The sequence below is a fragment of the Lupinus angustifolius genome, chromosome LG02 (genome assembly GCF_001865875.1).
Source record: "Lupinus angustifolius cultivar Tanjil chromosome LG02, LupAngTanjil_v1.0, whole genome shotgun sequence".
In the NCBI taxonomy this organism is placed as follows: Eukaryota; Viridiplantae; Streptophyta; class Magnoliopsida; order Fabales; family Fabaceae; genus Lupinus; species Lupinus angustifolius.
In genome coordinates, this window is record NC_032010.1 from 23,838,995 (window position 1) to 23,862,995 (window position 24,001).

The 24,001-nt window shown below is 33.6% G+C and overlaps 4 protein-coding genes across 8 annotated transcripts; 1 reads left to right on the top strand and 3 right to left on the bottom strand.

The window, feature by feature from the left end:
• Nucleotides 54-4,693, bottom strand: LOC109341922 (septum-promoting GTP-binding protein 1). 4 transcript variants are annotated; one of them, XM_019579907.1, is made up of 7 exons: nt 4,240-4,690; nt 3,613-3,733; nt 3,419-3,515; nt 3,273-3,312; nt 2,645-2,728; nt 2,125-2,244; nt 54-351 (listed from the first exon to the last, which is right to left on the bottom strand). In XM_019579907.1, exons 1-7 carry the CDS (start codon nt 4,585-4,587, stop codon nt 307-309), a joined length of 855 nt encoding a protein of 284 aa, XP_019435452.1. In that variant the 5' UTR covers nt 4,588-4,690; the 3' UTR covers nt 54-306. The 4 variants fall into 4 exon arrangements, with proteins under 4 accessions (XP_019435452.1, XP_019435455.1, XP_019435445.1 ...); XM_019579910.1 differs by lacking the exon at nt 54-351 and having other exon boundaries at nt 1,827-2,244; nt 3,613-3,727; nt 4,240-4,691; XM_019579900.1 differs by lacking the exon at nt 54-351 and having other exon boundaries at nt 1,827-2,244; nt 4,240-4,688.
• Nucleotides 8,038-10,937, top strand: LOC109341911 (chloroplastic lipocalin). Of its 2 annotated transcripts, none has more exons than XM_019579885.1 (4): nt 8,038-8,247; nt 8,797-9,036; nt 9,519-9,809; nt 10,545-10,937. In XM_019579885.1, exons 1-4 carry the CDS (start codon nt 8,053-8,055, stop codon nt 10,821-10,823), a joined length of 1,005 nt encoding a protein of 334 aa, XP_019435430.1. In that variant the 5' UTR covers nt 8,038-8,052; the 3' UTR covers nt 10,824-10,937. The 2 variants fall into 2 exon arrangements, with proteins under 2 accessions (XP_019435430.1, XP_019435435.1); XM_019579890.1 differs by having other exon boundaries at nt 8,053-8,247; nt 8,800-9,036.
• On the bottom strand, nt 12,432-14,633 carry LOC109341948. The gene is made up of 2 exons (XM_019579920.1): nt 14,470-14,633; nt 12,432-13,712 (listed from the first exon to the last, which is right to left on the bottom strand). Exon 2 carries the CDS (start codon nt 13,632-13,634, stop codon nt 13,128-13,130), a length of 507 nt encoding a protein of 168 aa, XP_019435465.1. The 5' UTR covers nt 13,635-13,712; nt 14,470-14,633; the 3' UTR covers nt 12,432-13,127.
• LOC109341884 (DNA polymerase I A, chloroplastic/mitochondrial-like) lies at nt 15,595-23,974 on the bottom strand. The gene is made up of 13 exons (XM_019579858.1): nt 23,942-23,974; nt 23,762-23,907; nt 21,971-22,904; nt 21,592-21,783; nt 20,622-21,301; nt 19,895-20,336; nt 19,329-19,424; nt 18,393-18,485; nt 18,118-18,312; nt 17,495-17,587; nt 17,177-17,389; nt 16,454-16,543; nt 15,595-16,129 (listed from the first exon to the last, which is right to left on the bottom strand). The coding sequence occupies exons 2-13, from the start codon at nt 23,893-23,895 to the stop codon at nt 15,968-15,970; spliced, it is 3,324 nt and encodes a 1,107-aa protein (XP_019435403.1). The 5' UTR covers nt 23,896-23,907; nt 23,942-23,974; the 3' UTR covers nt 15,595-15,967.

Consider the following 24,001-nt stretch of genomic DNA (forward strand, 5'->3'; position numbering starts at 1 on the left):
TAAACCCGACGAAATAAATGAGCAATTGCAATTCCCTCTCTTTTTTTTCTTCATTTGCTTTAGGATTCATCTACAAGCATAGAATAGAAGCAAAACATTTCTTTCACAACAGGGGAATCTGAGGGTAAAACTGAATGACCCTATCTCAGCCTCTAAAGATGCATAGTCAAAATGTCCTATAGAAAATTTGTGAATTATGTACCTATGTAGGTGGTGATAAAGTGTAGTCAATATGAATAGGTCAACTTGTTTTTTCTCTTCACTTTAGTCCTTATATGTACATGCAAAATCAGTGTGAAGAACATCTCAGAAGTCAATTATAGGCTCTCCAACTCTTAAATTTCTTTCTACCTTCCATGGCAAGTTAAAGAGTCAAACTCAACTTATAGGCTGGATTAAGGTATATTACCGAGTACTGGGTTGAACTTTCCTCGTACTTGGCCTGTAAGAATGAGGCTCTTCCACCTAATAGACTAGTCTTTTGGGTTAAACTCTCCTCGTATACTTAAGTCCTAATAATTTGTGTTTTCATTGAGAGTTGTGCCACAAAAATGATTACCTATAGGCTGGATTAAGGTATATTACCGAGTACCGGTAGGTGAGTGAAGCCGCCGAAAGAGAAAGGGCTACCATCGAGTCAGTGTCGATAGAGTGAAAGTCACCGTGAACGTTGGTTCTTAAAGGGAACAACAATGTTAGGAGTGTCACATTAGGTAGCATAACAAACTCAATATGTTATTTAAACCATGAAGCTCTCCCACCCGATAGAAATAATATTTTGAGTTGGACTCTCCTTATATTCAATCTCATTTGTTAATCTTATTTTTGTTCCATGGGTATTGGGTACTTAAATCTTAATAACCACTTATGAAAATAAGATTTGAACTGTTGAAAACAATATTACTTTGGAATTATTAGATAATAATCTTGCTAAGCTGTATTTTATGCAGATTAAAAAATAATCTGATTATATCAGATAATCTTAACATTAAAAACTGCAATTCAAAATTCAGTGTTTTTCACCTAGCAATGTTGTTGTGAAAAACATTCCTCCTTTGTTAACAGCAACAATTTCTTTACATTGATATAAATGGAACACTCATAATATTTTTGTTATATATATATTGTAGAATCATGTGCAACCATTTGCTTTTTCACCAAAGAATTTCTGGACAGAGAATGTAAGAATCTATGAATGCTTGAAATCAAGCCTAGAGGTTGTGGAGGTAAAGGGCTTCAAAGGCTTTGATAAGAATGAGATTCGCATGTTGGCATATTTCATTCATTGTGGAAAAGTATTGAAGAAAATGACTATCAATATAGAAAAGAATATTACTCTAGTCTGCAATAAGAATTCTGATCTGAATCCACATAGATTTGCAGAGTTCTTATTGAGAGTTCCAAGAGCTTCTAGTGATTTGGAGATAACTATTTGTTAATGCATACTTCAGAGTACTATATGTATGCATGCATGCATGCATTCATGCTTATTGTCATTTGATGATACTGTGTCTGATGTTAAAGGTGTACCAATAATAATTCTATGAAACCTTCAGTTGTTGATTATGGATAATATGTTTTTGGAGTTTATTTTTATACATCTTGAGTTCTAAAGTTTGATTATTGCTTCTGTTGCATTGAAATTCCTAGTTTAAGTAACTCATTACGTAAAGATTTATCAAGATTTAGCGATGTCTAGTCATAACGATGTCAATACATTGTATTACTTTTTTGGTTGAAAACTCGACGAAGACGGATGTAGAATAAAAATAGTAAACCCGACGAAATAAATGAGCAATTGCAATTCCCTCTCTTTTTTTTCTTCATTTGCTTTAGGATTCATCTACAAGCATAGAATAGAAGCAAAACATTTCTTTCACAACAGGGGAATCTGAGGGTAAAACTGAATGACCCTATCTCAGCCTCTAAAGATGCATAGTCAAAATGTCCTATAGAAAATTTGTGAATTATGTACCTATGTAGGTGGTGATAAAGTGTAGTCAATATGAATAGGTCAACTTGTTTTTTCTCTTCACTTTAGTCCTTATATGTACATGCAAAATCAGTGTGAAGAACATCTCAGAAGTCAATTATAGGCTCTCCAACTCTTAAATTTCTTTCTACCTTCCATGGCAAGTTAAAGAGTTTAGCCATTATAAACTTGAAAATTTTGTTCACATTTATATTATGGGTTGCACTTGAAAAGAAAAGGGTTGCATTCATTGCCCTTGCATAAGCCCTTGCCTGCATGAGTTATAGTAATAACTAATAAGTTAATTATACTTTGAAAAGCCAAGGAATATGATACAAAGTAAACACTTCATTCAAAGTAATCAACTGTGACTATTACTACTCTAACTTTAATAAACATGTAGGGCCCAATATTTATGCTAAAACATGGAAACAGAGAGAATTTGGTAAATTTCAAACTCTGAGATTGGAAAAGGAAAAGAACTACTTTTATTAGAAAAGTTGTTTATGTTGACAAGTCTATTAAAGGTTATATATGCATTAGAATGGTGGGAATGACTAAGCTAGATAAAGCAGCCACATGCATGATTAAGTGCTTTTTTGGGGTACTTAAACATACTTTTAATATAAGGTATAAAATAAGTTGCAGCAGTAACTATTGCTATTTATTTACCTGTGTTACAATTGTCCATTGCAAATTTGGGGGGAGCCTAACAAAATCATCAAATTTGGTGCCTATTAGAATTGGAATTGCAGTCTGCAAGTGGAAATTTTGATCATTAGAAATTTCACCAATATTATGCCAAACTTAGGGATATTATCAGCCTATATCAGGATAGTTATTTTATTAAGACATTTTGGTCTAGTGATGTAAGCCCTGTTAGATCCTTAGGATGACCAAAATGTCAAAGATCGATTCCTGGGAACTACACTTGTTAAGAGGGACAGTCACACACACCTTGAAAGGGTTTAGCTCCTTATTCGAAAAAGATGAGGGGTACTCTTGGTATTACAAAAAATGACATTTTGATACCTAATAGCTATCATCTTATCAATAATCAGTTCCTCACTCTGTCTAGTGTCAATGAAATATTTATGTCACCTTATGCCAATAATGGGTATTAAAGCCTCAGCATCAATCAATGTAATAATGCAGTTACTGTATCCTTCTCTACTACTTTAAAGCCTCTCTTTTTTTCTTGAGTTTCTATGGAAAAGCATGTAGTACTATTACCCTTTAATCAATAACTTTACAAAAAAGAAAATTCATTTATTAACTAAGTAAAATAAATTTCTGGTACCTTATTCCATTTTCTTGCTTCACTATACCATCCAACAACACTGCAATAAGATATGAAGGTACAAAATTAAAATCATTATTTCTACCATTATGTTTCTCAAAAAACTACCATAAAAATTAGCAGATAAATAATGATTCTCAACCTACTTATTTAGTGTAGAACGGCTTGTGAGATCAAACATAATCAAAACTGCAACTGCATCTTTACATGCCATTGGAATTTGATCCAAGGATCTTTTGTCACCTACATACATAATTTACCACAAAAAGTTTAACCATAAAAACAAGAAAGCAGAAAAGAAAAATGCAAGAAACAGAAAGAAAAAGTTGAAGCAAAGAACCTGCAACATCCCATATACAACATGAAATTCTAGCTCCTTCAACAAACAATGTTTTGTCCATTAGATTTAGCCCTTCCATCTGAAGACTCTTCTTTTCTTGTTCATTTCCTACATACTTTATCTTACAAAAGGAGTTCAAGAATTAACACCAAATAGTCCAAATTATTTTATATATTTACTTTACCAATTTCAAAAGAATGAAAACACATGAAGTTGGTAAAGCAAGAAGGAAAATTTGAAACAGACATGTTTTTTCTAGAATAAATTAGCATTGTTACAAAGGGGTTCTTAACAAATCTTAGATATATGAATGATTCCTATAACTTAATTTAACTTACCAACAACAAATCATGCATTTGTACAAACAACTTAATTAAGCATGTACTCAATATTTTTCTTAAATAAGCTAAAAATGTCCTTATTTCCATAAGCTCATCAGATAAATTTATTGAAATAAGATAAAAAAAGATTATAGGAAAATCATAAGCAGTTTTATAAACACTTTTTGTAAGTATATTTTCATAACTGATTCTAATTGAAAGCTCCTAAATCATAACATGATCTAAATGAATCCTATAAAAGTTTCAGGCTGCATAGCATAAAGTTAGAACTTAGAAACATGCTCACCACAAAAGTAGTTTTTCCAATATCACAATCACCCAATAAACTAATCTTCAAGTTCACCAAATCTGAATCCGTGTCATAACCACTATCCATGACCGTGCTGTGTTCTTGCATGAACCTTTCTTCCACGGTGGCGGCCGGAAAAGGCGAAGAATCACCGAAGGGCAATCTCCTATACTTAGCTGGTTTTCCAACAGAACAAAGCACAAGCCTACCCCAAATGAATCTAAAAAAGTGTCCAACAAAAGATACCCTTTGTAGCACACCCCAACGAACATTAACATGAACCACTTTTCTGCAGAGTTGTGACATCTTCCTAGTTGTTTCGTGAATGATCTTGTTTTTTGCCATGGTTTGGTTCTGGTTTTGTGATGAAGAAAGACATTGTTATCTGTTATTATTGTTGTTGTGTTTTGTTTTTTGATCCCACTGTTGTTGTTACATATAAGGGACAGTTGACCGGTATTTTTCTATTTCTTTTTCCAAAATAATCCATATTGCAACCTTCTTCGTTACTACATCAATGATGGGTAGTTTGGTAAATACCGATAAATGTAATATCTATGTATTCTTGGTGTAAAGATTTATACACAAATTGTATATCATTCATCATTCATTTGTATTACTTTTTTGAATAGTCAATTATCATAAAACATGAATGGTGAATGATGCAGCCAATGTTTTAAATTGAGGTTGCGGGCGTGATTGTCGTTACAACGATTGTGGTCATTGCAGCCATTGCGATTGCGGATTCCACCGTTATGATGTGAATTATTTTGTAAGTAAAAACATATTTTTGATATCGATACAATCTGATGTGGCTCGATGCGGTTACAGTACAGCCTGATGTGGTATAAATGGAGTCTGATGCGGCTATGTTGCAGCTCATTGCGTTCGCATCAATGTGATGCGATTATGGTGCCACAATATTACGGCCCATCACATAATACGGTCCACAATTTAAAATACTAGATATAATGATAGTGTATAAAGTCGTAAAGTAGTGCATATATTTTTACAGAATAACAATTGGTAAGGTTATTTTATAAAAAAGAGTAACAAGTAAGGAGGCATGATATATATTAGATTATGAATATATCTTTGTCTAGATGCACAGAGCATCTTATGAAATGGGTGAGTGTGTTCTAAATATGATAATAACAAAATAAGGAAAAGGATGTAAGGAATAATCTGGTGCATGATGTAACCACGTGACCTAATTTCTCACAATCAATTTTTTTAGTGCTTCTTGATTAGCACTTATTACTTTAATCATAGTATTGAAAATAAACATTTTTAGACTAGTATTGAAAATACATGATATATATAGTAAAAACTTTTAGCATATCATTTAAAACTTTCCATTGTATGTTGAGGAGGGAAATATTATGTCATTAATTATAGGGGTATAATTCTTGTCATTAAAAAATGTAAAACTTATTCTAATAACCTCTGCATCTTGCAAAAGACCCATTAATGAGAGACACCCCTTTATATAGACCAAACGTTTAAATTTGCACTTTTTTCTTATAAATTTGATAGGAATTATTACATGCATTAATCATATTTGAGGTCTTATTACCATTATAGTACTATATATGATTGTATATCTGTTGTCTCATACTCAATATTATTTTATGTGTCATAATCTTATGATTGATCAATAAATAACTTAAAAATTAAATTTTAACTTAAATATATATTTTTTAATCAATCACAATACCATAAATATGGAGTGATACTAAGCATGAAATATCAGAAGTATACCATGAACTTGATGTCATGAAAGTGAACAATATCATCAAAAAATGTTGCTTCTTAATTGGTGGATCTAAATCAAGTTAGTAGAGTCTATTAGTTAAAGGAAAAGGCTGCAACCCCATTATCATTATCCACCATAAGCGTGCAATTAAAATACCATAAAGTATTAAATTGTTATAATTTATTTATACCTTAAGTTTTTATGTTTGATACTCCTAGTCAATAGTATGTATGGTAATATGAATTAGGATCATGTTTTCCACCTTCATGTGGTGTTGCAATGTCTTGAAAGATTAAATTAACTTACACTAGAGGACAATGGTAGAGGATTTCCATGTTTTGGAAAAACTATGATGCCTATTCTCAAAAGTCTAAGTTATTATGAAACTAGCAGACCTTGGTAAGAGGCAGGTTTGTGGAAACCAATTTCACTTTTTCCTCTTACTCTTCGAGGGATGTTCAGAAGAATAATGATATATTGTCTCAAATCATATCCTATATTTAGTAGTGTAAAACCTTACTAGATTCTCAAAGTCGAGAGTTTAATTCATGTAAGTAATAGTTGTTGGGATGAGCAATCTCGAATCCGGAATGAATTGGTTCATTACCCAAAATGTTTTAAACCCATGAATTAATTTTGGAAAATGTTTTACTCAATTTTTTAGATAGACAAATATATATATTTTTATTCTAAAGGTGAAATCACGTATTTGTGGGATCAAAACCTGGGAACTTGCACTTCATTTTTGCAACTTAATCAAATAGGTTGACTCTTAGAAACTAGCAAAATATTTGTTGGACATAATTTTTTAATCTCTCTAATATTTATAAATCATAATTTTCCTTTTATTGACCAATATTTATTTGTGCTATCCTTTTCAAAGAGGTCCATCTATAAAAGTCTAGAGCAAGGTACCTATACTTTTACATTTAATTTAAACAAACAACCTAACACCAAAAACAAAAAACTAACAACCGAACTATAATATTAGTTTGTTTGTTTTTTAATGTGATTTTATTTGATACAGTTACACATGTCGTGGGGTTTGAATAATGAAATATATATAAAGATTTCGACCAAACTATATAATATATCATTATTAGTGATTAAATAACCGAATATAATTCCACTAAGTTTACGTGTATATATGAATGTCATTGTTAACTATTTAGTTAGGATTAAATTGAGATTTCCCTAAGTTCATGATCAACATAACTACAATTAGGTTTGCTATAGTTTTATGGTAGGTACCCTATTGATGTATACAACATGATATATATTCGTGATGGGTCCTTTGCAAGTTGATATATATTTGTGGAAGTTTGGTAAAGTTTCAAAGTGGGTTTAGTAAAGTTGACAAGAATGTGAATGCACCAACAAATATATAAGTGGAGACAGGGTACGAGAAAATATTGTTTGTCTCTATCACAAATATATAATTAGTCAAAAAAATATTTAAAAATTATTTTTTTTCAACAAATTATAAGCTCATAACATGTGGAATTACATTTATCGTATAACAACAAATGTGCCCAAAGGGCATTGGTCTCACGCACAGTATAACATTGATAACATGTTAAATGGTGTGAAACTTAAGTAAGAATAATGTTTGACATTGTGAAATAAACTATATTTGTTCTTATTTCATGGAGAGTTGTAATAAATTATAAAATAACGTGAGAGAACCAAATAAAAATGAAGATTATATTTGCTTCCGGAGATACTTTTAGTGTAATATTTTTTCAGTATACCATCTCACTTTATAGATAAGTAACTAATATTTTTTGCTCCCCATAAGTATTTGTCAGTATTAGTGCAATATTGAAAGTATTTGTTATTACTTTTGATATTAAAAAAACCTGGGCCATGAAAGTGGAGTTGATCATAAAATCCAAATAGCAATAGTGTGAGTGAGGCCCAGTTTGATTAATGAGACCTTAGATGGAAGATGATGTATGAAGTGGATGTTTTTATGGTAGAAAGTAGAAGAATAATAGAAAGTTGATAATGGACAATAATGGTAAACAATTTAGAAAACATAACAAAAAATAAACATGGTAGAGATTCTTCTAGTTTCATCTCCACCTCTACTTTACTCTTCTTCTTCTTATCCTCCAATTCCTAAGGGAGTGTCAACAAGAATAATGTTCAAGTGTTCATTGGAACTTCCACTATCAACTAAGCTTGTAACCAAACATGTCTTATCTGCTTTTGCTGCTTCCATCATTCTTCTTTCTTCAACAAATCAGGTTTCACATTGTATACACATTTTAGCTATAGACTTGTTTAATCTTATGTTATATGTAACTAAATGTGTCATGTAGAACAAGGCTTAATATTATTCATCAACAAGACACTTAATTTATATATCATGAAAAAGAAAACTGATGCAGGAAAAAATAAATTCTCACATGAATAATCGCATAAGTGCTCTAACATAGTAGGTGAAATAATTGTCTCTCTTTATTGCCTGATGAATACTGCTCCTTATTGCCGAATGAATATTCCTAACAAATTCTGAGAAATATTAATCAACATTATAACTCAACTTTACATGGACATTGGCCAAATGTGACTATTGTAGTTTACATACCCAATTTATTATTAGGTGCTTTTATCTTTTTCTATGGTTGTCTTTGCTCATGTAGATTTTTTTGTATTTGTTCTAACTTTTTTCCCATATTGAAGTTCTTTCAAAATGTGGATGATGATATGGAAATGCAGTATATAGATGATAGTAATAATATTATGTATTGATTAGAAATGTAGTAAATATATGTCTATTGTTATCTCTTTAGGAGTCTGTAGCAGCAGATCTATCTCATCAACGAAATATATATCAGCTTGCTCGTGCCGATGATAATGCAGTTAATCTACCATTTCGCAATGAAATTGAAGAAGTTGGAAATCTAATGATGATGAGAGGTATGACAGCCAAGAATTTTGACCCGATCCGATATTCAGGAAGATGGTTCGAGGTTGCTTCACTCAAACGCGGATTTGCTGGACAAGGCCAACAAGACTGTCATTGCACTCAGGTGAGTGCTGAAACAAATATTGTAGAGAATATTAAGGAAGACATGTTTTTTTGACAAGAGTGGATTGTGTTGTGGTGGTTTTTCGAACCTCTTTCCTTAATGAACTTGACATTACAACAACAACAACAACCAAGCCTTTATCTCATTAGATGGGGTCGGCTACATGGATCGAATGACCCTGTAATGCTCTATCATAACAAACGAGAATTCTACGATTAGAAATTGAAGAACTTGACATTATTCATAACAATTTGTTTAAATCAGAGGTAATAAGGTATAGACATAAATGTTAGGTTCTTCATTGTTTATCAAACATGTGTAGAAAATTCTGTCATTCAATATAATGCATCTTTGAGATAGGCCTTGTAATTTACTTTGATGGGTATATTGATTCTGTTGTAGATTTCACTAGTTATTTTTGTACTTTGTTTTGCATCAATAAGCATATTCATATTAATTTGGTTATACTAATGATGTTTCAGGGTGTATATACATTTGATAGAGAAGCAGCATCTATTCAAGTTGATACTTTTTGTGTTCATGGAAGCCCTGATGGATATATAACAGGAATTAGGGGAAAGGTTCAATGTCTTTCAGAAGAAGATTTGGAGAAAAATGAGAATGATTTAGAGAAACAGGAAATGATCAAAGAAAAGTGTTATCTCAGGTTTCCTACATTGCCATTCATTCCAAAGGAACCTTATGATGTTATTGATACTGATTATGACAATTTTGCTCTTGTTTCTGGTGCAAAGGACAGAAGTTTTATTCAGGTATTTACTCACATGAAAAATATAGCTATGCTTCAAGTTCTATTGATCATGTGTTAGACTTGGTAGAAATACCTTTTTAGAATTTTCAGTGATGACATATATGATATCTAATGTTGAGTTATTATACAGAACTGCTCACGTGAGAACAATGCGTTACTATGAGAAATGAGAACACTCAGTATGAACCACTAGATCTTGATTGAATGATACATTCACATGACTATCATGTGACCAATAACTAACTTTTAATCCATGACAGACTTTAAGGCTCAAATTTATCATTCTCACGGTTTTTATATAAGAATTGTTCTCACTTGAGTCACCCTACCACTGAAGATAAATAAAAAGAAACAACACTTAGTCGCACAATCTTTACTTAATAGCTATTAATTAGCATGGGGAGTATATGATTCTGTTTTTGCTTCTAATGTTGAATTGTGCAATTGATAATTTGGGGGTCTAAATGGGAGTTGTTAAACTTGGTCAACATATAGGAAACCAGGCTAACCTCGGTTGGGTTTCTCTCCCGTACTAGACAGTCCAATATTAGGCCTAGATTGTAACACGACACTAAAAAAATCTAAGGGTCCAAATTTTTTATTACTTGAATTAAATAAATTAAAATGTTTTCCTCCTCTCACATTCCAGTATTGGAGAGAATCTGATTTCAGTTAACCTATATATCAATATTTATACACAGTTAGTACTCATTTTCCATGTGATCAATGTTTACAGATATATTCAAGGACACCTAACCCTGGACCTGAATTTATAGAAAAGTACAAAACTTATTTGGGAAACTTTGGATATGATCCAAACAAAATAAAGGACACACCCCAAGATTGTGAAGCAATGTCCAATACTCAACTAGCAGCTATGATGTCCATGTCTGGAATGCAACAGGCACTAACAAACCAGTTTCCTGATCTGGAACTAAAGCGTGCTGTTCAATTTAATCCCCTCACAAGTGTATTTGACACATTGAAGAAGCTTGTTGAGCTTTATTTTAAGTAATTACTAATACTATAGTCCATTTTAGTTTCACATGATTTTTTATGTAAAGCATTTTCTTATACATTCTTATATGTAACCTATATCATGTTCTATGATATGAGCTTATCTTTATAATCATATTTGTCATGTGTTAGTAGGGTGATTGATAAGAAACAAATACCATAATGTTGTTTAAGGAATACAAAATAACCTATATCATGTTTCAACTTTTTGCTAATGACATTCCTTTCAGATGTCTTTTGTTAATGGAATATGAATAAAATGCAAAACGAATCATAAAAGTTGATTACATAACCATGCCTAAAAACTAATGAAAGCATTAATAAAATTATCTATCCTCAAGTTATTTGGGTAATTTATCCACTAACTCGTTCCAAGATGTCTCCATCTATTTCCACCCCCAATCTTTTGGCTTAACCATCCTCATCTACTGATATTTAATAAATGACTATCATGTCGATCTAGCAGTATAAGACTCTACTGAATCTCTAAATAGACCAAAAGATTAAAATTTCGATTTCTAGGAACGATCATGCACTCCAAAAGAAGTTAGTTCTTCATAAAATGTGGAGATATTTTTAGTTATACAAAATAAAATAAAAAATAATGTATGATTGTATGATGAAGGCCCCTTTGGGTTTGGAAAGGATCTTAAAAGAATGATAGCCACATATTCTTAAAATGCACAATATGGATAAAATAGTAAGGAAGTGGTTCCATTGGTGAATGAGAAAGAGTACTAATTAGCTTTTGGAAACTAGTTTTTTATTTGGCAGCTTGTGAAACGGAGTCTATTGCCATGCCAAGAAGTCAAGTCCAAGTGAAATAAAGCACCCGTGAGTTGTATGACACTACAATAAACTTCCTCTATCTCTTTCAGGTAGTAGAGTGGTATTAATTATGTGGAAAAAAAATGCTAGATCCAACCAATTTAAGATACACATTATTTCTATATGTAGCATAATTATAAGTTTATATTAAGAAATGGGTTTCATAATGCAATTGTTGAGAGAAAGTAAAAGATATCAAATCATGATTTTGGAAGCATAATAATACACTTGCAAAACAACAAAAAATTGACTGCATCTTGGTTTTCATAACTGAAGGGTAATTGGCTTATTTCAAAATAGAAATACACCTCATTGATAAATGAGAAAAATATGGATGAACTAATAGTGTATGTTATACACTGTCATTGCATTATCCACCGTTCATGTTTTATTATTATCGACTCTTTAAAAAAAGTAATACAAACGAATGGTGAATGTGTATAAATCTTTTCACTGTTGGTACATAGATATTACACTCTTGATAAATATAGTATATAGATTCCTTAAATAATGTTAAATATCTTCCTCACACCACTACAGAACTCCATATAGACATAACTAACATTAACAAAATCATCCACAATTCCCCATACCTGAAAAGCACCCAACTATATAGTTGCTTTTTTGAGCCAGTTACCCTACTACTCTTCCTTTCCAATTAAAACACAAGAATACAAGGTAATCTTACTTAAAAAGTAAATGAAAGGGATTGTCCTACTTTTACCTTTCACATGAACCCCATCACATATTAAGATACATACCATACTGACAAGAGTCTCAAATAATGACCTAGCATGTACTAGGAACATGTTGATGAAACCTAAAGAAGTTAAAAAGAGTGGTACAGTAGTTAGGAACTTGTATTGTTTTAACTGCAAGCACATGAATGTTGTGATCATATCATCAACCCATCTCTTAACAACACAGACCTGTTATATAACATGCACATCAGATATTGAACATAAGGTGAAGAATTTCACTTGAAACCAAATAAAATGCCCCAGAGTCTCTGCAATTTCCCAGCTAGAACAAAGCCGCAAACAACCCATCTTAGATCAGAAGATTTGTCAGTCTCGTCGACACCAGCCAAAGAAAACATGCATAAGTCCGCTTGCCTTGCCACAAGGGACACAAACGAGATGGCTGAATTTCCGCCAGTAGAAATTGGAACCCGAGGCACAGTTGCATCCCTCATAATGCAAGAAATTCAGCACTTTAGGCGGGTCGAATTGAATTCCCAAAGCAGGTCGCAGAGAAACAAGTCCCAGATGGCCGCCATGGAGTCGTCAGTTAGCACAAGTTCTAAACCTACTACAATTGTATCTACATTAGAAAGTACAAAGAAAAAAAGAGGAAGTAGCAAGCTCCTACCAAGCATGTGTTCAATGGTGGATGTATCAGACAACTGCAGACCAAATGGGGCTTCAGCTCTCAGATACAGGAACCTGAAGTCTGGGGCACAAAAATTTCAGCTTTAGATAAAGCTCTCAGAGAGCTTTGAGAAACCGAGTTTCTTAAGACGACTTGTTAAAGGGGTAGCCCAAGCCTTATCTGCATTCCCGCATTTTACGTCCACAACTTCAACAATGTTAGGTATCTTTTTATCATTTTTCTGTCTGGCTGGAGTTCTGTCCAGTGGAAAGTTATCGGAACCTAGCATGGGTATTTTATGGTTATTTCTGCCATTAGCTTTTGTTTTCTGGGACACTCCAGGGTTTCTAAGTTTTGTATTGTTACTACTGCTTCCACTGCTACTGGCTTCATGTGATGATGATTTTCTTGGTTGTAGTCTTTTCGGAGTTGTAGTACCACAGACAACCGAAACAGGAAGTGTCCGAGGTTTAATTCTAGAAGATACCTGCTTGTGTGGTGCAGAAGAGATCTGATCCAATTCCCTTGTCACCAAGGAACCAATTGTTCCAGTGGTCCCAAGCTTAACCGATCCTCCTCCACCCTTAATACCTTCAAGAGTCTGAGCCATCCTTCCTATTATCTCCAATTAAACAATGAAATATTCAAGTCCTTCAGATGGATACTGCCGGTAGATTTATTCAACAATCTGTTACACATTAGTGTTACTCTCACTCAATGATTTGAGATGTAAATGGTTTATTCAAATCATAATGTAACTAAATTTCTAACTAAGGAAACCTATTTCCCTGGAAAGAGCAACAATGATTCGTGTTAGTTACTTAATTATTGAAAATGCCGGTCACCAACTTGAACCATTATATATAGACTGAGGAACATGATCTCAACTTGAACCATAATAAACTCAGGATGAGAATACCAACAAGACGTTGGTCTAGTGGTGTAAGGCTCCACTGGATCCCCAAGGACAAGGGTTCGATTTCTGGGAGCGGCACTTGTTGGTAGGGACAGCCACAAACCTCGAAAGTGATTAGTTCCTTACCCAAAAACGTGAGGGAATACCCTTACTAGTACCAAAAAAACTCAGGATGAGAATGTCAACTCTACTATAATAAGCTATTTTGATTATATGGCACAGTGCCCATGAATAATTGATTAAAAATAGGGGAAATAACTCAAATATTGGGATGAAGCAAACCTAAATTGAAAACACTATCCACATTAGCAAAATCTAGAGAAGGGTGAATTCCATAAATCCAGCTTCTAAAAAAAATCAAATGCAAGAATCACCAAATCTAACAATCTGAATATGCACATAGAAGCAAAAAAATAAATTATTTAATTTGAACAAAAATAAAAGAAAATTAAATAAAGTTCAATCAAATTGGGTCACGTTCATTAACTACTACACTGCAGAAGATTGAGAATAAAGTTAGGAATCGTACCCAGAAGAAGAAGGTCACGGAAAATGCAGAAATTGAAGAAAAGTGAAAGTATGATTAAGATTGGATAGGAAATGGAGGCAAAGTGTTTGACAAAATGCTCTTCAAAAACGAAATCATGTCAAACTAACTTTTGAAAACACTTTTTGTTTCTTATTTTGGATTTTGGATCCAACGCTTTTTGATTTGACTCCTATTATTATTGTGGGAGGCTTGGAATAGTTATTTCCCACCGAAAATTATTATTGAATCTCAAATACAATACAAATCAAATTAATAGTGATAATATATTAATAATGTAAAATTTCTACACTGATCTATTTTATTTAATAGATAAAAGATTAGTTTCATGAATAGATTCTAATGCTTATAAAAGCATCAGAATTTTTTAGTGAAAGGTAAACAATGAGACTTCAGACACATGCATCAAATGTCAAAGTGCATCATTTTGTTGAAATAAGAAAAAAATTAAAATAAAATGTCAACAATATAATAATAAGCTCATATAAGTAAATATGTTAAACAATATAAATTCATGAATCAATGCATTAGAGAAAAAATTAAGATAGTTTCTACTTCAGAAAAGATTATAAAATTATATCTTTAAGTTGTTAAAACATGAGCGGTGCGCCGAGGAAATAATTAGAAACTGGGATCAAATGAAGGTTAATTCAATTACTAAAGGTAGATGAAGATTAAGAAAATCACTAACATAACCATCGGAACTTTGAAGTTAAAATTACATTTTAGATATTGAAGTGCATTTATATACAGTATGATTATAATAAATAGTGTAATATATATTGATTGTTACTGTAAAAATATATACCCAATCTTGTATTACTTATACAGCCAATAATAATCTATCTTTACAACTAAATGTTGCATATACTTCAAAGGTGGCCCTTTCCACTACTACAATAATAACATATAGCCGACATGTTAGTTACTCATTTCATTGTCAATTGATTTTGAGATAAAACCTTAACATCATTTTAATGATTTACGGTTTCACGGACTATGTTGCAGTCCTGAGTTTCCTTATCAAGAGACAAGCAAGAATGTAGATCTCATGGTTAAAGACAAAATCATTGTTTCCTTATCTCTACAAATTAACATAATGAAATCAACACAAATGCAGAAAAGTTCATATTATAATTTATATACAATACAATAGTGAATAGGTACAGTTTGCATCAAGCAAAATGACTATACTGGTAAATGATGCAAAGCATGACTGATATAGTTAAGCATTCAAAACAAAATCCAAAACCTGTCACATATTGTGACATTTTGCTTAACATCACACTGAAACTACTCCTAACTACTCCTAGAATAGACCTCTACAGAAAACAAGGTGACAATTATATTTAAGGCATTGATTTTGGGTTTAAACATAGTAGCAACCTCTGTTGATTGCAGCCACTGATGAAACCATTCAACCAATGCTATCTGAAGGAGAAAATAGAGTCATGGCCTTTCATGCTGTATAGTGGAATACCTATTTCGCGGAGTACCAGTTTTTAGCACACTTGGCATCGACAGAGAGATCGACATTAAGAATATTCTTGCCATTAAAGGGTTTGGACATGCAATCAACAACTATGGCCTTTGCCACCTCAGCCGACTCGGTTGGTCCTTCCAATATGACTTCATCATGAACCTAGTTTGTCATATCCAAAAGTATTAGCTATAAACTAGCAAATGAAGTTTCAAACATGATATTCGAAAGCAGTCCGGATTTGAATTAACCACTAACAGAACACGGCGAAAGAAATTAACAGTTTGTAGAAAATTGCAACAATTTTGTTACTGATATTTTATAATTGCTGAAGACTCAAGAGAGGACTAAAATAATGTGTAATACTTATCACCCCATTACCCGCAATTAATAAAGAAGAACAATACCAAGTGATGTAATATATGCTTTAAGCGTAAGCACAAAAATTAACAGAAAAAAGGAACAATTCTAGGACATAAAATTTACCTGTAGAAGTAACTTCCATCCAAGCTCCTTCAACTGTTTATTGTTGCAAATTTCCAACATGGCACACATGGCTACATCGGCTGCACTACCCTGTTGCATGCTACAAATCAGAAATTCATGTAGAAAGGTCTGCATAAGGGGAATAAACTAATGGCATCTCACATGAAGCACTAGGTTATTATGAGAATAAGTGGAGTAAAATCTGAACAATAAGAATGTACCGTTGAATAGCTTATACTAAAATGTGATGTTTCATCAATCTAACCACTGCACTGATGCAGTATTAGTCACTAATTATGTAGATATTAAATGCCAAATTTGGAGTCCCCTAGAGTCGACTCAGCTGTTTAAGTTCCGGGCTCGGGTTCAAACCTCAAGAAGTGCACCTTCAACCACACACAGACTTGGAAAGAAACTAAAAAAGTTTGTCTATCAAAAAAGAAGCCAATTTTGGCTGAACTAGACACTGCTAAGTATTTTCACTTGAATGTAAGTGCATGTTATTTTTAAGTTTACGGAAACAAGTTCTAAATGGCTATGAAATTCTATGGTCACAATATATGCTATAAAAAAGAAGATAATAATCAAACAATGGATTTTGTGGAAGGAGGTTCCTAATAGGGAACAAACTATTCAACAACTCACATGACTGATATAAAGGTTAGTGATAGACAAAGAAGGGGCATATTATTACATTAGTATATAATGGCAAGAAATAAGCACCTGCACTGGTGTATTAATAGCAGCTCGCTCAATATGACCTTTCTGATAGGTGCTAGCTTCGTCCATCATAGGGAACCGCCGGGCTCGCCCTAGTAATGTGTAAACACAATGAAACTGACGAGCTTCTTTTTTACGCTCATACTGCCATTGCAAAACTTCTTTTCTATCATTGTACCAAAGGTCAACTGTGTTCTTAGCTTCTTTGACAGAAACCTAACAGGAAAATACATGTGTTGATGTGTGGAAAAACAAATAATATATAATGGGAGATTTTCACATATAAAAGTCCATCATGGTAAGCAATAGAATTCAGGGTACCTTCCAATCCTTTGAAAGCCCGACTGGAGTCTTTCCGTATGCAATTGAGAAGTTAAGCATTTTAGCTTTTCTTCTTTCAGAACCAAAGGCATCCTGGAAGGAAACAAAGAAGAAACATGATACATGGTCAACTGATTGATTATGGAACAGATGATCATATTCAAAAAATGTTAAAGCGGGTTATCCGTTTCTCGTGGGAAGGGTATCATAAAATGTTAAACTACTAAAACAAGCTTACTCTATCCAAAGGTATTCTGATTTACTTTTATTCATGTATATGAACATTATTAAATCGTAAATATATCATAATTCAAAACTACGCATTCTCATATATCCACACAATGCGGGATGAGTTCCCTCTTAACAGTGTATTAGAGTGTGCAATAGCTGTCCATTATTTGTGATTGCATACGTTGTGGGTCTTTGTTACATTTAGTTCTAATTTATAACAACTATGCTCAATGTGAACAAAGGGTGTCCTTCTTCATGCACTGCCTACACACCGGTGTTCATTCCATTCGACACACTGTCAGTAACAAGACACACCAAACTAAGAAGAAAACCTTTACTTGCACATCTCGATGCAAAGGTTACTATCATATGTAGATCAGAAGACAGTATACCTTCAGTAGAGGAACTGGGGGTTTATCTTCACCGGGCTGAGGATGCCACTCAAGAAGCACTTGCCTTTTCTCAACTGCTTCACGGATATACGGGTACATATTCATTGCAGTCCTTGAATGGAAGTCTCCGCCAGCTTTAAAAGCTTCCAACATGCTCTGACAGTTGGCAAGATGTGCCAGAATCCTAAGTTCCAGCTGCAACAACAGATATCTCAATGAACAGAATGAAATTTCTTGCAACTAGTTCAATTATATACACAATATAATCTGCTAACCTGTCCATAATCAGCAACTATAAGAGATTTCCCAGGTGCAGCTATGAATGCTTGACGAATTTTATACCGGTCTTTTTCCAAAGCAGGTTGGTTCTGATTCATGAATTATGTGTTAGATTAAGTCTCAAACCATTTGAAAGCCAGTGATTAACCAAGTGCGTTAAAATCCACATGTGAATGTCACAATACAAACTGAAAATCACTAAGATTCATAATGTATCCAACTTTAAGTTTCAAATAATCTTAATAAAGTAAAACAAAAGGTATATCACAGTGAAGCTTATAATCGAAACTTCAACAGTTAACCAATAATGTAAAATTTATGCCTTCCGCCTCCCAGCCAAAACTAAGAGTATGTAGTTGCATATAGTGTGGTTGTGATTAGTCAAAAAACAAACTTAAGTTTGATCAATGTACACTTGAGATAAGAGGTATTTTTTATAAAAGAATATATTAATAGAAAGAATGGAAATAGTTCATAGAGCTATTTCCATTATTTCTATTAATATATTCTTTTATAAAGGCTTGGTTGTTGTTGTAATAGAAACAGTTTTTCAGTAATGTAATTTGGGAAAGGAGATATTTTTTATAAAAACAAACTTAAGTTTGATAAATGTACATTTTAGGCGAGGTGTTATGGACCAACTCTCCTAAAAGCATAAACTCTTAGATGGAGGCTTAAAATGGTTTTATATCTTTGACATGTCCACTCATGCAAGAACCCTATGGGTCCTTCCACCAAATTTCCTTTTTGGGTACAAATGGAAAATTGTATGATACTATAATTAGTAAACAGGCATGCACACAGATTGAGATCTCAATGATCAAATGTATAGTACTTAAAAAGTTCAAGTATACAACAACTACCGATACAATGAACCATCCTTGTAAAATTTTGTAAAGAGAACTCTAATATGTCTTGAAAATTAGAATAACCTGTAAGTTTGGCCTTCTTGCTGACAAACGTCCTGTCTCTGTGTTGATATTTAAGGAACAATGAACACGGTTATCCTTTCCTGATATATTATGTCCCTGTCAAAGAAAAACTCTTATGCTAAGATAGGTAGATTAAAGAACTGCAGTGGTAAAATATAGACTATAGTCAATGAAAAGTTTAAGTTGCAAACAGCACCACATATTATAGATGCATGTGCTTGCTGCTTAAATACTTCATCAAATTTTTTTATTTTCGCTAGAATGGTTTGGACCAATTCCATGAGAATTTTTAGAGTTATAGCAGTTAGGAGAAAGGATTATGAAGAAGATTAGAGTCAGAAACAAACAGGTCAATATATAAAGGATGTAAAAATAATTTTACAAAAATCATAACATCCAAAAGCGGAAAGGGTATATTTTCAGTGGCAACTAGATTAATCATGTGCTTTGAACTCCCCCATCTGTCTAAAAATCGTAAAATATATATTTCCAATGCCACTACCCACAAGCCCTACAAATGCCAATAAAATAGAATAAGACTAAAAATTTTAAAAAGTAAAAAATACCTGCAGGGGGAGGATAAAGTTTGAAATCAAAGAGTTGATTGAACAGATTTCGCATAAAGCAGCAATTGCATGGCAAGCTTCTCTTCCTTCTTCCTCTGTTGGAAAAGCTGCAAAGGCTGTTCCATAAGCAGAATTATCTATCTCTGCAGGTGCAATTTGACTTTCTGAAGGTTGTCCATCTTGATCTTCAAGGTCCGAGTTACAAGCCTCATCAATAATGTCATACTCTGCAGAAATATTTCCAGCCAGGGTCTTTAGAGCACCACCACTAACTGAAGGCCAACCAGATTCTGTGTACGTCTCAGTTTCGAGGTAATAACCAATGCTCTTCAGAGTCATATCACGGAATTTTTTGGGAACCTTCTTGCCTTCTTCAATCACTTTATCAACATTGGGAATTTTGAATATCCTCTCATTTGGAAGTGCCAAATTGGGGTCTTTTCTGTAATGAAGAATGTCACAGGTGAAAATGAAAACTTTAATTCCATCTGAAAACTTCAGCTACTTTGTCATAAACATCAGAGTACATACAAAACAATGTAACAATTTTCCTCCATAATCTCAATTGACAAATGTACAAAAATATCAAAGTAGGTCCTAACATTCATGAACACATTAACTTACGGTTATCATACAATTTGCATGACAAATATCTGGCTGAACTAACAAATCGTCAATATATTAAGATTGAAATAGGTGGTCCACATAAGATCTAAATAATGTGCACCTGTTCACAGTGCCACCAAAAAGCAGCTGGCGCAGCTGTAAATCGCTTCCCACATTCATATACTTGGCATCGGGACAATACTTACACGCCCATTTCCGGAATCTAGTAGCAGCTATCTCTTGCTCTGCTTTGGCCACCTTTTCTATGTTTTCAAGATACGGCCGATCAACTAGCATTCCCTCAGATTCCATTATGACTAGAAGCTCACCAAATGGCCGCCAATATTCAGTGTAGAAATTGTACATTGTTTTCCCAGAAACTGGTACACCATCAAGTTTCCAGGGCATATCTGAAAGGTGGCTCTTTAGGCTCTCGTAAAGCTTCAGAGTGCTTCTGGCATCTAAGGCAGAATAACATATCCAAGGTATGCGCTCATCTCTTTGTAGTTTTTCAACGGGAGCAATGGTAATCATTTTACCCTCGGTTCCATCTTTTTTCACATTCTTCTGGCCAAATATAGTTTTCATTGACACCTTTCCAAGCAAATCTTTGTCATGGTTCAGCTGAGCCTTAGACATGACCCTTCTGTCACCTGTAAGGCCTTCAAGAGAGTAACCTCCATTCAAACGTCTTGATGAATCCCATAATCGCGCCATGTGCATCGTATCACCATGAAAACCAGAAACTTTAAATCCATAGTTCTCTATAATATGGCAGTCAAAGCTGTAGTTATGCCAGACCTACAGAATGTACCAGTGACTAGGTTATTCCACAATATTATTTGTGATCCCACCAGGGCTGCACAGGCAAACCCAGGAATGTAAACCGAACAATAAACTAAATTTTATAGGCGAAGCAAACCATAGAGAAAAAGCTAAAAGATTATAGAAAAGTAGAAGCATCATGTTGCCTGTTATAGTATCATTCATACAGCAACAAGCATGGAAATAAGACTTAAGAGGTACTAGACATTAAGATGAGTAATAGGATTAGGAACATAAATGGGAGGGGGGAATAAAGAAAAGTTCACCTTTTTTATGGAAGGGTCACTAAAAAATTCAGCAAATTTATATAAAATTTCTTTGCCTCCACCATCAAGAACATCTACCCATATACAGGACTTTCCACCTCCAAAATCAGCTTCGGGACCAGAATAAATGCTGAAGCATATTATCTCCCCATGATCTACAGGTGTTTCTTCTTTGACTTCTATCTTGGCTACCTTTGAAGACAGTAAAGTGAGTAGATAATATGTGGTCAACATTCATGAATGACAAATTTGTTGAATTCATCTCTAGCGTAGATACACACATAAGAGAGAGAGAGAAGATACTGTAGCTACTATGTACACTCTTGTAATCGGTCAACAACCATGATATAAGTTAATACGATACATAAACGAATTATACCTCAGTATCACATGCATGAATAAGATGACGGTACTTTACTGTGAGCATCTTAGCAACTTCCTCTGCAAGAGAAATATTATCAACAACCAGAACATCTTCATAGATACTACAGAGCCTATCCCGAAGTTTTGATTGGGCAGTAACACGTGCCTGTCTAGCAAATGTTGCATTAGTTGAATCCCTTGTAGTTGTATCCAAACCATGATCACCATTAACTCCAGCAGTTTTCTCTTCATGTATCTTCCCAGATCCTACTAGGTGAGAGCCTTGTGGATTGGGCCGACCTTTTTGAATCTCCAACGACGATTCAGAATCATCAAACTGGTGTACCAGCCTTTTGGAATCAGTAAACACATTTGAATTGTTTAAGTCGGGATATTTAATAGAGGACAAGACATGTTCACTTTGATCTTCCAGCACAAGACTTTTACCTCCATTCATAGAAACGGCCAGTTTCTGACCATCAGAAGGAAATCTATTTGCTGCATAAGAACTACCACTTTCCCTCACAATATTTTTCATACAATTCATTCCCTTTTTGCTTTCAGTCAACTTATCTGTTGCCATAGCCCAGCCTTTATAATCACCACCAGACAATTTTCTTTCAGCAGCAGTCACGGAAAATCCACGATTGCAGGAAGCCATACTGGCCATCCTAACTTGTGCTTCGTAGGAGTGCAAGGAATTTTGCTTTTGTTTCTCTGTCATTTCTTCCAATATGCCAGTTGATGCATTTGGAAAATTCCTAAGTGACATGCGCGGCAGAATTTTGAATGTCAAATTACGTTTATACCTCATGGCACTGTATTCATTTAACCCAACAGATGTGCTCTTTAGAGAGCATGAAACTTCTCTAGATTGTGGAGAACTACTAGGCACGGTGCTATATGGGAGGCTATTGCTGGTAATCTGGATTGCCTGGACTTTTCTTCTGCTGTTCATATCACGCAAATAAAATAAAGGTGTCACTCAACGAAGTTCAATAGCATATATATTTTTTCACTTCAGCATATATAGAAGATGCAACACGTAACCAAAAAAATCGTGGCCCGTTTGTTTAGCCTTTTTCTTTATAAAAAAGAAGGTTTTTTATATAAAATAAAAGCACCTATGACATTTATATGCTTGGTTTGTTGGACTTCACCAAAAAAAATATAAAGTTGCTGCTCAATGAAATACAATAGCATATTAAATTTTTCGCTTTAGCATGTACAGGATGCAACATCGGAACAATAGTGTAGATCAAACAAGACTATTACCTGTTTATTTAGGCTTTCTCTTCATAAAAATCACTTGTGACATTTATATGTTTACTTGGTTGGACTTTACTAAAATTTCTGAAAAAAATTAAGTAGCTTTTAGGAGAAGCTGAAATTCACAGAAAGGTTTATAATCATTTTTTTTACGAATCCTAAACAAATGAACCCTATGTAGCCATGCACCAACAGAGAAAAAACCTCCTTCAACAACACTTGTCTCAGTAGATACAGATAAATTTCAACAGTCACACTGAAGTACACTAAAAACAAAATCAAAAAAGAACCCAACAGTGAAACCTAATCATCATAGATGCTATAAACATTTTATGAATTGAAAAAAAAATGCAGTTTCCTACCATTCAAAAACAAACCACTAGAACCAGAACCACAACATATGACAAAACAAAATTGAGGTTATTAAAACAACTACAAAAAAACCAAACATGAAGAACTCAAAATTAAATTTAAAAACATGGGGAAGGAGGAAAGATAAAAACTTTAGAGAAAAGATAAAAACTTTAGAGAAAAGAACCTGTGTGAAGGTTCAGAAGAAGCTAAGAAACACCATGAAGAGATTGCAAGACGAAAAGGGCGGGAAGAATGTGAAAGAGAGAAACATGAAGGGCAATATGGTCTTAATGGAGTGGTCTGAGTTGAAACCACCATGGCTGCTGCAAAGAAGAGAGAGAGAGAGAGAGAGAGAGAGAGAGAGAGAGAGAGAGAAATGGATTATGAAGCAAAAGAGAAGAGGCTAAAACCCTTTTCCTCTCAT

Bases quoted from the DNA above. Each gene is read 5' to 3' on its own strand.
- LOC109341911 (XM_019579885.1), top strand. From the start codon at position 8,053: ATGGTAGAGATTCTTCTAGTTTCATCTCCACCTCTACTTTACTCTTCT. The intron at 9,037-9,518 runs GTGAGTGCTGAA...ATGATGTTTCAG, and splicing joins AAGACTGTCATTGCACTCAG to GGTGTATATACATTTGATAG. The intron at 9,810-10,544 runs GTATTTACTCAC...CAATGTTTACAG, and splicing joins AGGACAGAAGTTTTATTCAG to ATATATTCAAGGACACCTAA.
- LOC109341948 (XM_019579920.1), bottom strand. From the start codon at position 13,634: ATGGCTCAGACTCTTGAAGGTATTAAGGGTGGAGGAGGATCGGTTAAG.
- LOC109341884 (XM_019579858.1), bottom strand. From the start codon at position 23,895: ATGGTGGTTTCAACTCAGACCACTCCATTAAGACCATATTGCCCTTCA. The intron at 18,313-18,392 runs GTTAGCAGATTA...CTGTTGTTGCAG, and splicing joins TAGTTGCTGATTATGGACAG to CTGGAACTTAGGATTCTGGC. The intron at 16,544-17,176 runs GTGCTTATTTCT...AGCATGCAACAG, and splicing joins CTATTAATACACCAGTGCAG to GGTAGTGCAGCCGATGTAGC.
- LOC109341922 (XM_019579907.1), bottom strand. From the start codon at position 4,587: ATGGCAAAAAACAAGATCATTCACGAAACAACTAGGAAGATGTCACAA. The intron at 2,245-2,644 runs GTAAATAAATAG...TAACTCATGCAG, and splicing joins AATGGACAATTGTAACACAG to GCAAGGGCTTATGCAAGGGC. The intron at 352-2,124 runs GTAGAAAGAAAT...TTGCCATGGAAG, and splicing joins TCTTTAACTTGCCATGGAAG to GTAGAAAGAAATTTAAGAGT.